A 14,494-nucleotide genomic window follows, 5' to 3' on the forward strand; every position below is an offset into this window, starting at 1 on the left:
GTTAAAAAAGCTTAAATTATCCAATAAATGTTGTTCCACTTCACGATTGTGTCCCACTTGCTGTTGATTCTTGACAAAAAAATTAAATTTCATATCTTTATGTTTGAAGCCTGAAATGTGGCGAAAGGTTGCAAGATTCAAGGGGGCCGAATACTTTTGCAAGGCACTGTATATATAAATATATATATATATATAAATAAATAAATATATATATATATATTTATATGTTTATATATGAATGTATATAAACATAGGAGGGGCCCACGGCTTCTGTCTAGTTTGCTGGGTTTTCCTATGCCAAAACATGGCTACAATCGGTAGTTCCTCAGGTTGGCTTTCAGATAAAAGGGCTTGGTAATTTCATGCTCCCCTGTGCATGCAACACTTGTACACTATGTGGGGTGAAGAGAGTGAGACATTGGGAGAAAAAGAGGAAAGAATAACATGGCACGTTTTGTTTCACATTTGTTATTTCTGGGTGATGTAGAAGGACTGGCAAGGGAGTTGTTGCCTGGTACACCAGACTCACCGCTGTTTCAGCTATTGAGTCTGGCCACCATTCACGCGGATACAATTTCCAGGGCGAAGCAAGCCACAGCAAACAGACAGCGGAGTGGACCAATCAGCGACAGGCAGACGTGACGTTAGTAAAATGACGAGGGAAGGACGAGGGACTTTCGCGCGGAAGTAAACATACGAAGAGAGCGGAGTTTATTCAACATGGCTAGCCAAGACAGACTGTTGTCAATGACTCGTGTCAATGTGTTTTTGGTAATTTAAAACTGATTTTACCGTGGATTGGAACATATTCTCGGCTCTCCCGTTCACCATCTGTGTTGTTGTGGAGACGACTTTCGACGCGCAAGAGTGACGTTGCCCGTTAAGAACATGTCACGCAAATAAACGCATCTGATTTGTAGAGTGATTTTGTACCTGCTCAAGAGGCCGTTAATGGGCTGGTTCCCAGACTATACTCTCAGTGTTTGAAAAATACAGGGAGAATAGTCTGGCAGAGCCAGGCAAATGGAGTTGATGGCTCACAAGTGTACAAGGCTTGTGGTTTTAATTTTGGTTCATGATATTAATCTGCCAGAAACTTGTTCATTCAATGCCTTGAAAGCTCGCCGATTTCCTTACAAGTCATGGAGGTCATAGGAAATATTAGATATGGCAGCTCTTGTCTGGGTCTTGTTTAGAAATGCTTCTTCTTCGCATTAGAAGTTTTCATCTGGCAATAGCGGACGACATGGTCCGTATGAAACGGCAACGGTTTCTGAAGTTATTGCTGAGCCAATTCTGTGATTTCTCCAAATTCTCCTAAACTTTATGATGATATATTCAACCGTAAATAATATCCTGAACTTGTTTGAAAGTTGTACATTGAGGAATATTGTCCTTAAACCTTTTGACTGTTTTCTCACTGAGTCGTTCACAAAGAGGTGAACCTCTCCCCATCTTTGCTTTTAAATGACTGAGCAATTCACGGAAAACCAGTAAAGCCTTAACAAGTATTTATTCGACAGGCTTCACAAATTCCAAAAGAGGAAAAACATCAAATTACACAGCAGCTCACTAAATGCTCTTCTGCCTTTTTAGAGCTGTAATTTTTATTTTAACTGTATGGACTTCACACATATGCCAGCAACTTCCACTCAGAAAAAAAGACATGAAACCTTTATCAGCAAAAGCATTTTATTGTATGTTTACAAAACAAAAAGTACAAAAAGTCAACAAACATTGTTGTTCATTAATGAATAGACAGTATGCACACACACACACCATAATTTTTAAACTTCTACTCCCCCCCTCCCCTCTTCATTGAACTCTCAAGTGCATTTTATTTACGGATTTTAACAGGCTGATGAGCTGCATGACTTTTGGTGTACATTTCCCATAATGCAATGTGGTAGATTACTGGATTATGAACAGCATTTCATAAAGTTTGTATCTGAACAAATACAGTTTCCTTTTTCCCCCCCGTCACAATGACAGCCGTTAGAAGGCTGTCCCTTAATCGTGCCCTCTGCTTGCAGAGTTGCTAGAGAGAAATTTCGACCATGTCAAAAAAGGAGAATGACTGCACTAATGTCATTTTACATGTAGAAAAAACAAATTTGACACTCAAAGCTCACCTTCTTTTACCATTTCCTAGTTATTCCATCCAAAACAATGCATCAGTGAACATCTACTTTTATTCAGCAATTTTGGTTGTGACATCACAACCATAATTGATGATCATGCCTGGCTTTCCAGTGCTCCACTTGCTAGTAGATGTTGACGGAATGACAGAACGGTAGCATGGCAACAACATAATCAAAAGACTATTGTTGGCGTGCTAGCAGGCTGCAAAAATCTGTAGGCCATTCTGGCTGTGACATCAAATTCTGTTTGAAGATTTTTTACTGGGTAGGCCAAGGCAGCTTAGAAAGAAACGTTTATTATGATCTCTTTCATTATTAAGCATTTACTTTCACTTTTCTGGATGGGTGTGTGTGTCCAAGATATGGTCTGCTATCATTTTGAAGTCACTCTCTGTAGTATTTCACAGTGACGTTAATGGATTTGAGACTTTGGTAAACAAGTTATGTTCAGTTTTTTAGGCTAAAGTTTTCCAGTCTTATACAGTGGTACCTCTACATACGCACGTTCCTACATACAGAATTTTCAGGTTAAGAGACGCGTTAAATTATAGTCTCTAGTTACGAAAGAAATTTCAGGATACGGAAGAAAAAAATACAGTATGGCTGGTACTCGCAGCTCCCAGAGTTTATAAAATGTAACATACTCATAGTCTCTCTGCTATTGGCTATTGACTAGCATTCCTGGCATACAATTAGCTAAAAGGGACCTCTATGGTATGTGTGTACAATGTGTGTATCCCAGCCAAGGGCGTAGGTTTGCATAGGGACGGTAGGGACATAACACTACCAACTTTTCAGGATGTTGAAATTATCCCCACCAACTTTTAAGCAACATTATTTGCATTACATAATGATTTCAGTTATATAGGTCATTTAGGTTGTCTTCCTATATGTTGTCAGAATAGAATTGATCCTACAGTTATTAAGTGAATTACAGTACTTTCAGTATGTTCAGACTTACACTGACCCCTTTTCACTCGCTGAAAGTGCCAGTCCATTTTCCCCCCTCAAACACACGTTTGATTGGCTGATGACTTGAAACCCCCCCCCCCCACACACACACACACCCATTCACAGTCCAACAGAAATACAACATGCCGCCTCCCATTCCCCCTCCAAAGACGAGGGATATTAGAAGTTTCTTTCCACCAGCAGCAGACACTGTAAGTAATGTAAAAAGACGTCAATTTGTGGAAGTGGGGAACACTTCACTAATTTTGATACTGCTACAGTGCTTCAAGTTGATTTTACTCACTGAGATTTCTTGAAATACGAAAAACAGCTAGCTGAAAGTAAGCTTAACAGACTTAGTTGAAGCAAAAAGTTTGTATATTTAATCTTCAAAGAAAAACTTAGAATATTTTTCAAAACATTATTTGAAATAATTGTTTTTCTTGATTTAGGTGAAAAATGACCAACTTTTAGATGTATGGGCTCAATACAAACAAATATTTATATTATATATTTACTTAAAGTGGAAGAATCTAACGCATTAATCTTTTAACTAGCCTTTAACACTCAAAAAAAGAAAAAATTATTTTAGATTTAACAAAAAAATATCAGATTAAGACGTTATAAATTTGCAGTGTGAAAGTTAATATAGGTCAATACATATCTATTTTGCATTAATCATTTAGCTTATCAATTAATTAGGTTCATATTGGTGAGAAATGTAGCCCTGACCATCATTCACCAAACGTTTGGTCTTATTAATGTCCCGTCCCCAGCGAAAAGTGCTGTTGTTGTATCGTCCCTTCCAATATTAAGACCAAACCTACACCCTTGATCCCAGCGTCCTCTTCGTTTGCCTCTCGTGTTCTCACAGCTCTACATGAGTGTCAACTTCTATTCTTTTTTAGATATTTTTTTTTATTCTTATGCACAACTCTGATTTTATGTTTATTGTGTAATGATCGTTATGTATTTGTTACGTTTGGATGCATTTTAATGCATAATAAAATATTTCTGTCTGAAATTTGGGGAGCTTGGAAGGGATTAGGGCATTTAGATGGAAAACACTTCTCTTATTAGGGAATTTTCAAGTTAAGAAACAATTTCCAGAACCAATTGATTTTGTAAGTAGAGGTATCACTGTAGTGAGTTCTATCTTTTAGAATTACATTGTTTGATCACTTTTGGTCTATGATAAAATAAAATTCCCCTAAAAAGCCTCTGCCTTTCTATTTCTTTTTTTTTTTTCAGATGGTACGACTTAGTTTGAAAAATACTGTTTGTTTATGCACGCCCACACACACGCATACCTATGCACACACCCACACTAACGTTCTAAAATTTTGGGGTCACACACACAATATTTTTCCCCATGAAAAGTCACACTTTTTTGAATCAAATGTTTTAAAATGTAGTCAATACATTGACAAGGTTAGAAATAATGATATTTATTTGAATTTTTTTTTTTCCCCTGTCAAACTTTGTTTTGGGTAAAGACTACTTCATTTGCAGCAATTGCAGACCTTTAGCACTTTAGCTGTTAATGTTCAATAGGGTTTAGATCTGATGACTGTGCTGGCAACGCCATTACAGATAGAATACCTGCTCTCTTAACTGTAAAAAGTAGGAATGTCCCGATCGCGTATTTTTCACCCAAGTCCGAGTCACCAATTTCCCGTTCCGATACCGAGAACAAAGTTTTTTTTTTTTTTTTTTTTTAAACAAAAGTTCCAAACATGTTACTGTCCCACCGTGCGGACTTCATAATGTGAATTGTTTTTTTTTAAACAAGAATAACGTAGAAAAATGCTTGTCTTTATTAAAAACTTCATTGAGAGAGCCCACTCATATCCTCTCACACTTTGACGCTAACACTGCAGGGAACAGCCACAGCACACTTATGGGATTTTAACGATGATTGACACATTTGTGCCTTTGATTGTAGAGCCATAGACTTTATAATGGTATTGACAGGTCAATTCAGCCAGCCACTTCGCAACGCCTTCAAGCACGGGGCCCATCCCACAATCCGCTTGTTATTCGCAGTCAGTCGCAGCGACACACGTTGCATTCTAACGCCGGATTTAGGATAAAAGTACAAAAGCTGTACCGCATTCAAACAGGAAGGATTTTCTCAGGAGTGATTTGTTCGAGGATTCAAGGTAATTATTATATGTTTCGTACCATGCATGCATTTTGAAACGTGAAAAAAATCAATGGGAGAGATTAGCTGCTATGGCATTGGCATAGTTTGCAATATTTACGTAAAATAGATGATAACTGCCCAGTTCTTTGCTCTTATAACAAAGAATCGAGACTGTTTTACGTCCATATCTATAAAGAATTCAGGGATTTAAGCTTTTATTCACAACAATTTCAACGTAAAAAGATCTTTGTTGTGTTAAGTGACTAAACACAGTGACTAAATGGAGCAGTACATACGACATATTTAAGTAAAATAAATGCTAAATGTCCGTTTTTTTTTTTTTTGCTTTCAACTAAGAATCTAGACTGTTTCACATCCATATCTATCAAGAATTCAGGGATTTAAGCATTTATTCACTACAATTTCAACGTAAAAGCTCTTCGTTGTGGTTAGGCGGCGCCACAGTGAGTTAAAGAGGAGCAGCACATTCAACAAATTTACATGAAGGCCTGTTTTTTTTGTTTGTTTTGTATTTGTTTTTAACCAAGAACTGAGACTGTTTTACATCCATATCTGTAAAGAATTCAGGGATTTAAGCATTTATTCACAATAATTTTCAATGTAAAAAGCTCTTTGTCTCTGTTTCCACTCGGTCAGCTTTGACGGAGATAGGCCCCCTATGGATCGGCCCTGGGGCCCGTGTCCCGTCAGTACCATTATGAACTCTATGGTAGAGCTACCAAGCTTCTCTGGCAAGAGCAAAGCTTTAACTCTGTCAATCATCGTTAACTTTAAGTACCAAACACAAGTGGAACAGTTTGGCCGCACTGCAGGATGGAGGGTGAGAGGCTGTGGGACTGCACGAGCATGAAGCAGAAAAACATTTAAAAAAAAAAAAATGTAAAAACCTGATCCTTTTCACCCAATTCCAATCCTCTGAAAAATGGCGCCATCGGCACAATTTCCCATCACGTGATCGGATCGGTCCATCTCTAGGACAAAGTGTGACTTTTCATGGAAAACACAAAATGATCCAGGTGACCCCAAACATTTGATTCGTAGTGTTTTACGGCAGCAAACTGTCCCTCAGATAAAAAACATGAGGATCGTGAAATGCGGGGATTACAATCAAACTTTTCAAGAGTGTGCATGTCTGCAACACACTCAACCATTCTGTTGCACAGAAACCAACAAATATCAAGACATGTAGACTGCATGGAGGAAGGCATCCCAATCGTACTACGGGTCCATTTCGCAAAGCAGTTTCATGAAACTCTGAGTACCAACTCTGAACTAAGAGTGAAACTGTTTTGAGATAGAAAGCTGCATTCTCAGTCGCACAGCAGTTGATTTGTGTTACTTTAATAAACTTAAAGTATGGTAGTTTCACCTGGAGAAAATCTTAGAAAATAACAATGAAATTACTAATCCCAAATATGAGGCCACAGTGCAATATTAGCAGAATATGAAAGTAATGTAACTGACTTCCACATCATTTACCTCCAATTCAGAACAACTCAGTGATGTCTTTGATAGTTTAATGTACACGGGAAAACCTAAAGACTGGTAATAGCAGTTTCATGTCGAGGCACACTTTTCTAAACTTTCCACGTAAAGTTGCCTTACTTTCACAGCATCTGCAATATCATTACAAAATGAATAAATTAAAACTTTGGTTTGCAAAGGAAGAGTGTGACACAATATTCAATGGGACGCGAGTGCATGACTGAAAGCGGTACTGTTGCATAAGGACGGATTAAATTGTCTACGTAAATGATTGACTTAAACGGGAATCAGTACCACTCAAGAAAATAACTTTATGGACGTGGACCGTATATTCTTCCGCGGGATTGTTAGCAAAAGGACATGCAATAGCAGTTATTGTGCCCGATCAAAACCATTTGTGTACAGTGGGGCAAATAAGTATTTAATCAACCACCAATTGTGCAAGTTCTCCTACTTGAAAAGATTAGAGAGGCCTGTAATTGTCAACATGGGTAAACCTCAACCATGAGAGAAAGAATGTGGAAAAAGAAACAGAAAACACATTGTTTGATTTAAAAAAAAAATTATTTCAAAATTAGAGTGGAAAATAAGTATTTGGTCACCTACAAACAAGCAAGATTTCAGGCTGTCAAAGAGGTCTAACTTCTTCTAACGAGGTCTAACAAGGCTACACTCGTTACCTGTATCGATGGCACCTGTTTTAACTCATTATCAGTACAAAAGACGCCTGTCCACAACTCAGTCAGACACACTCCAAACTCCACTATGGCCAAGACCAAAGAGCTGTCGAAGGACACCAGAGACAAAATTGTACACCTGCACCAGGCTGGGAAGACTGAATCTGTAATAGGTAAAACACTTGGTGTAAAGAAATCAACTGTGGGAGCAATTATTAGAAAATGGAAGCCATACAAGACCACTGATAATCTCCCTCGATCTGGGGGCTACATGCAAGATCTCACCCCGTGGCGTCAAAATGATAAGAGAAGATAATAAGAAGAGAGCTGGGACCACAGTAACAAAGGCTACTATCAGTAACACAATGCGCCGCCAGGGACTCAAATCCTGCACTGCCAGATGTGTCCCCCTGCTGAAGCCAGTATACGTCCAGGCCCGTTTGCGGTTCGCTAGAGAGCATTTGGATGATCCAGAAAAGGACTGGGAGAATGTGTTATGGTCAGATGAAACCAAAATAGAACTTTTTGGTAGAAACACAGGTTCTCGTGTTTGAAAGAAAAAGAATACTGAATTGTAGCCAAAAAACACCATACCCACTGTGAAGCATGGGGGTGGAAACATCATGCTTTGGGGCTGTTTTTCTGCAAAGGGACCAGGACGACTGATCAGTGTAAAGGAAAGAAGGAATGGGGCCATGTATCGAGAGATTTTGAGTGAACATCTCCTTCCATCAGCAAAGGCATTGAAGATGAGACGTGCCTGGGTCTTTCAGCATGACAATGATCCCAAACACACAGCCAGGGCAACAAAGGAGTGGCTTCGTAAGAATCATTTTAAGGTCCTGGAGTGGCCTAGCCAGTCTCCAGATTTCAACCCCGTAGAAAATCTGTGAAGGGAGTTGAAAGTCCATGTTGCCCCAAAACATCACTGCTACAGAGGAGATCTTCATGGAAGAATGGGCCAAAATACCAGCAACAGTGTGTGAAAAGCTTGTGAAGAGTTACAGGACACGTTTGGGTTCCGTTATTGCCAACAAAGGGTACATAACAAAGTACTGAGATGAATGTAAAGTGTGTTATAAATAAAATGTATTCTTATTAACTTTTGGTATTGATCAAATACTTATTTTCCACTCTAATTTGGAAATAAATTCTTTAAAAATCAAACAATGTGATTTTCTGATTTTTTTTCCACATTCTGTCTCTCATGGTTAGGTTTACCAATGTTGACAATTACAGGCCTCTCTAATATTTTCAAGTGGGGGAACTTGCACAATTAGTGGTTGATTAAATACTTATTTAACCCACTGTATAAACATTATTAATATTTAGAGTGTCTGAAGCCAGATTTATTTTTTTTGACTGACACTCAACATAATGAAAATATCTGGTTTAAGATAAAATATTTTGAGCAACCGCCGTCAAAAAAGTTCAGTCTTTTTCAGTGCTGACTCTGATTTATGTATAGAAAAAATATATTTGAAATGGCAGATGCCTTAACAGGACTTCCTTAACTGCTGACCTAATGAGGAAATGAATTAGCAAGTGGCTTTAAAGTTGTTGGAACTTGGAGACAATGGATAACGTTTATTAATAGAGTAAATCCTGCTTCTGACCAAGTGAGAAACAGAAACTTTGTTGCCAGATTAAAAGACACAGTTCTGTTTACACCTGTTATTTAAATAGGCTTCTTTCTCAGGTTTGATCAGTGGTGGATGAAGTACTCGCATTTTTTTTTTTTAACTTAAGTAAAAGTACAGATACAGGGACAAAAGAAAAGTATCTCAGAAAAAAATGTTCTCAAGTACAAAAGTACTTGCTGTAAAAAGTAAAAGTATTTTCTCCCGATACAAAAATGTGATAAATCACACAGAGATCTGAGCCAATATTCAAAGAACCAGAAAATTCATTGACTGCTCGATTTAAAACTGTGCAGGATGGAAAAAACAAGCAATAAAATTGACTGCACTGTAAACAGTAGCTTAACAAGCTCAAAAAACTAAAATATTTAGCTTAATGGCAGATTGCAAGCAATTGTCAGGTGCATAACGCCACCTACTGTACAAGAGTGCTTGTCTGAAGGCGTGCTCCTCTCACCAAATTTTTTTATTAATATTTTGTTCACCTGCCTAATCTTGCTTGTACTTGTGTTGGTGCCTCTAGTGCTCAGGTACGGTTCATATGCACGGGGCTCATCGATTGCACTGGAGCCTTAGGACAAGAACTATCAATTCACAATAGGATAAAAAAAAAACAACAACAACAAACAAAAGTAATGTGTAACACAGGTGACAATTTGAAAAAGTAGTGGAGTAAAAAGTACCACCTTATATTTGTACTCAAGTAAAGTAAACATACACAAAAATGTACAGGAAGTCCCCAGGTTACAACGTACTTGATTTTGACTTGACGACGCTGGAGTCTCGTCCGCCATTTTGTCTCTAGTGTTTTTTTTTTTTTTTTTAGTCGCATAAACAGTACATTATTGTACCTCACAAAATCACATTTAAAAAAAAAAAAATAGTATGACGCATTCTGTCCTTTCTCAATGTGAAGTTATTCAGCTTGACAGACAGCAAACAAGGTGACAGACAGCAAACAAGGCAAGTGTGGTTTTTGAAGATTTTGACTTCACTTTTCACAATTTGTAAAGCCGTGACACACATATGTACATTTATGTTCAAAATGACTTGCATTTTAACAATAAAAAAAATCCATCTAGTCTGATCAATATGTAAATTTAATAGATTAACCTAACTTGCTTAACAAAAGTCCGCTAGTTATAATGCTATGAATGCTAACGTCTTTACAATTCTCATAAAAAATCGCTCACACACACCGCAGTAAAATGTAGGTCTAAATCTAATTACAAATGCATACACAAACATATATTAGCTGAAACAACTTACAGCCTTATGTGGACCAAACCAGAGTGCAGCTGTCCTTTATCCATGCCAGAAGAGAGTCTGCTCCTCAGTCATAAGGCAACAGTCCAGCCAGACCCAACGTTGCCACCAGAGGGCAGTGTATCCTCCAGCATTAAACAAAATACAGCACAATACTTTTGGAATTTTTGGATAGTTAGGGATTTCGGGGTATTTCAATTCCAATTTACGCGGAAATTCGGGTTACGTCGCTGACATAGGAACAGAACTCGTTCATAACCCAAGAACTACCTGTACTTAAGTACAGTAATGAAGGAGTTTTACTTTGTTACATTCCACCACTGAGTTTGATTAACCTTCCTTTGTGTAACCAAAAAAAAAAAAAATCCCTTCTTGCAAAGTTAATAGTGTTGAGTAGGGTGTTCACATTCTGTTGATTTATTGCTATAACAATCAACTAGCTTGTGTCACCTGATCATATTAGTGAATGCATTTCAGGTGTGTTGATGTGCTAAATAAAAGCGTGTGTGCCTTTTAATGAACACATGACAAAGAGCAACATCGTGTGCTGTGCCGTTATACGCTGTGCAATTGAAACCTGCCAACAAATAGACTGAGTTTTCACTAAATCTGCTTTGTGAAATGGACCCTTGAGCATTCTTGCAGGAGAAAAAACCTGCACATTTTGGCATTTCCTTGTGCTTGATATTTTTTATTGTTTGGTCATCATAACAAGAGTGCAACAGTAGTTAACGCTTAAAAAGAAAAAAAAAAATACTTTACATTTTGAGCAAAAACGTTGGCACATTCAGAGAAAATGGGCTTTTTATTTGTAATGGACCCATTTTTAAACCAGATTTTTATTTTCAGTACACATAAATACAATATAGGTCTCTTTCCCTGTATCTAAAACCAAGAACACAACATTATAGACACAGGTATTTACAAATCAAATGAACTGAATAGCTCATAATCACGGTAAAACAAAACACAAAAAAACGATAAGTCTGTTATTGTTCTTTCACAACAATGACATGAGTCCCATTGGCTCACTCTGTCGATAGTTGAAAGATGGTGAGCAATGGAGGCATCAGGGGTTAACGTCTCTTCGCAGATGGCCTTATCTAGTTTCCTGAAAGAAACGAGAAAAATAATGAATTCCTACAGCATCACATTTTGGAATGTGTATGTACTATCGATGTGACAGAAAATTCGGCGCCCAAAATATATATCCCTCCCTCCATCCCTCATCTTCTGCTTGCTTTGGGGTTTGGGCGCGCGGGCAGCAGCTTTAACAGACTTCCAGCCACTTCAACCAATCCTCTGGTGGGATCCCAAGGCATTCCCAGGCCAGCCGAGAGACATAATCTCTCCAATGTGTCCTGGGTTGTACCCGGGGCCTCTCGACGGTGGAACATGCCCGGAACACCTCTCCGGGGAGGCGTCCAGAAGGCATCCAAACCAGATGCGCGAGCCACTCGACACAGAGTCCCTCCCGGATGACCAAGCTTCTCACCCAACTCTAAGGGAGAGCCCGGACACCCTGCGGAGGAAACTCATTTCAGCCGCTTGTATCCGGGATCTTGTTCTTTTAGTCTCGACCCACAGCTCATGACTATGGGTGAGGGTAGGAACGTAGATCGACTGCTATATTGAGAGCTTCGCCTTTCGGCTCAGGTCCTTCTTCACCACTACGGACCAGTGCAGAGTCCGCATTACTGCAAACGCTGCACCGATCCCCCTGTCGATCTCCCGCTCCCTCCTACCCTCACTTGTGAACAAGACCACAAGATACTTGAACTCCACTTGGGACAGGATCTCATCCCCGACCCGCAGAGGGCACGCCACCCTTTTCCGACTGAAGACCATGGTCTCGTATTTGGAGGTGCTGATCTCCATCCCCACAGCTTCACACTCGACTGCGAACCGCTCCAATGAGAGTTGAAGGTCATGGCTTGATGAAGCCAACAGCACCACATCATCTGCAGAAAGCAAAGATGCAATGCTGAGGTCACCAAACCAGACACCCTCAACCAGAGGCTTTAGGAACTCAAGGCGGATCTCATCGACCCCCGGGGCCTTGCTATCGAGGAGCTTTCCAACCACCTCAGTGACTTCAACCCCAGAGATCGGAGAGCCCACCTCGGAGTCCCCAGACTCTGCTCTGCTTCCTCAAAGGAAGGCGCGTAGGTAGAATTCAGGAGGTCTTCGAAGTATTCTCCCCACCGACTGACAACATCACGAGTCGAGGTCAGCAGTACCCCATCTTCACTGGGCCAAAAATAGCTAAAACTGCATTTTTGGTCAAAGACCGAAAGTTTACAAACGAATAGTGTGAAGAACCGTAGTCCTCTTGTGATGTTGCAATCAAAACACGTCGAGACGCAACGTTGCTTCTCGTCCCATGTCACATCAAGTAGAGTGCATTTGAGCCCGTGTGTGAGTAGTTCGGAGGTTAGGCAAGCGAGCACTACACAAATAAAATAGTATTTAAATGCATACATGTGCATTTGCTGTGGTTTAGTACAATAATTTAATGGCACGACCACTTCCTCCTCTTGTCAAATTTTTCCACGACTTCCACACCCAATCTGCCAGTCGCCGTTTAATCCGGCCGGGAGCAACTTCGCTCAGCTTCGTCGTTGCGAAGTCTCAACCTGCTCGACTGGATTGATTCAACTTGTTTCACAAGAAAATAGCTATTATTTTTCTAATGAGGACTAGAGATTGTAAAGAGCGGCACTAGTTTCGGCAAGAACAGAATAGTTTTTTTGTTGTTTTTGTGAACTACAGTTCCACACAAACGTACATTGATATCTCATTTAGCTTATCATCTGGAGGTGTGACACCCATTTTTCAGGTGTCCCAAACTTCCAAGAAAGCACATTTATCAAGGTTTCATTGGCTGTGAAGCCCACAGAACAAAATGCTACGACGACGCAGGCACCTCTGCTATAGGACTCGTTCAGAAAAAAACCTGTGGATCAAGAAGTCGTCTCCGGGTGTCTTGGCCAAAACCTTTTCTGTTCAGTATGTAAACTTCTGTTCATACTTTATGTCCCCAGTCAAATAAACAGCCTGAGTTATGCTTCTGCGATGTGGTGACGGCGAAGCTACTACTGTGTCAATGAGCATTCGATAGTTCTGCGGCAAGGGAACGCGTTGCTCTGTAATTCACCGCCACGCCACTAGAAGGGTGTAGCGTTGTGTTTGTACGGTTTGGGGGGACTCTTGTCGACTTCCTCTAGTTTTCTTCCGGTTACACAATAATGCCAAAGGAGATTGAATGCTTCAATGTGGATCTTCAGCTCATCAACATTGAACAACAAATGTTGATCATGCTGTAATGTCCGTAACTATGTGAAGATCCTTTAAGAGGCGATCAGACTGGGGAGCGGTGATCGAGCGGGAAGCGACTGGAAGGAACGGGAGAAAGCGAAAGTCAGCGGTCGCATGTTGCGGCGGCCAGCTTTTATTTTGTTATTTGTTTATTTTATTGTTGCCGCAATAAAGTGGGGAAAGCCATTATCGACTCCTCTCCTTTCCTCCCCCCTATCAGTTATCATAAAAGCACCGAGGCACTCTCAATCAGTGATGATGTATCAAGTGTGTGAACTGTCTGTAGTTGAAAATTATACATCAAAATAACTCTCTTGACACCAAACCTGTGCTTTTTTCTTCATATACTTGAAGTATGAAATGTAAATAGGTCACAGACTCCCAACAAACATATGTACACAATAAATGATGAAGTGCACCAACCGAAAATACGACAAAGTGATAAAAAGCCGGCAGTTTTTGAAGTGTTCGCTTCCGAACACACACATACTTGTCTCGGTGGTTCTTCCATTATTTTATGCAATCGCTGCCCTTGCCATTTGGCAATCTTTATAATGTCTTGACGAGACATTGCAGAAATCGTCGTACATGCTCTTTGATGATACTCTCGTCTGCTTGGTCCATTTTTGTGTGTAGCAAAACAATGTTTGAAAATGGCGGTGATTTTGCGCTGAACCGGAAACAACAGTCTGAGCGGACCATTCACAGTCCATTTGCGTCACGTCTCCGGCAAAGTCAGAAAATTTTAGAGATGTACGACAGTCTACGACAAAGGGTCGTAAATCGGGTCTGCCTTGGCGGCGTGGGTCTGCCGCAGAAGTATAACTCAGCGTTAAAGCAGTACTTCTC

At 39.8% G+C, this 14,494-nt stretch overlaps 1 protein-coding gene across 2 annotated transcripts in view; it reads right to left on the reverse strand.

Moving 5' to 3' along the window:
- Positions 1 to 8,694: 8,694 nt before the first annotated feature.
- The window catches only part of robo3 (roundabout, axon guidance receptor, homolog 3 (Drosophila)), a 205,744-nt gene continuing 199,944 nt past the window's right edge, over positions 8,695 to 14,494 (reverse strand). For both annotated transcript variants that reach the window (XM_057820223.1, XM_057820222.1), the window contains exon 27: positions 8,695 to 11,438. In XM_057820223.1, the coding sequence (XP_057676206.1) occupies positions 11,427 to 11,438 (12 nt within the window). In that variant the 3' untranslated portion in view covers positions 8,695 to 11,426. The remainder of the gene's footprint in view (positions 11,439 to 14,494) is intronic.

The sequence above is a fragment of the Corythoichthys intestinalis genome, chromosome 18, assembly GCF_030265065.1.
Source record: "Corythoichthys intestinalis isolate RoL2023-P3 chromosome 18, ASM3026506v1, whole genome shotgun sequence".
In the NCBI taxonomy this organism is placed as follows: Eukaryota; Metazoa; Chordata; class Actinopteri; order Syngnathiformes; family Syngnathidae; genus Corythoichthys; species Corythoichthys intestinalis.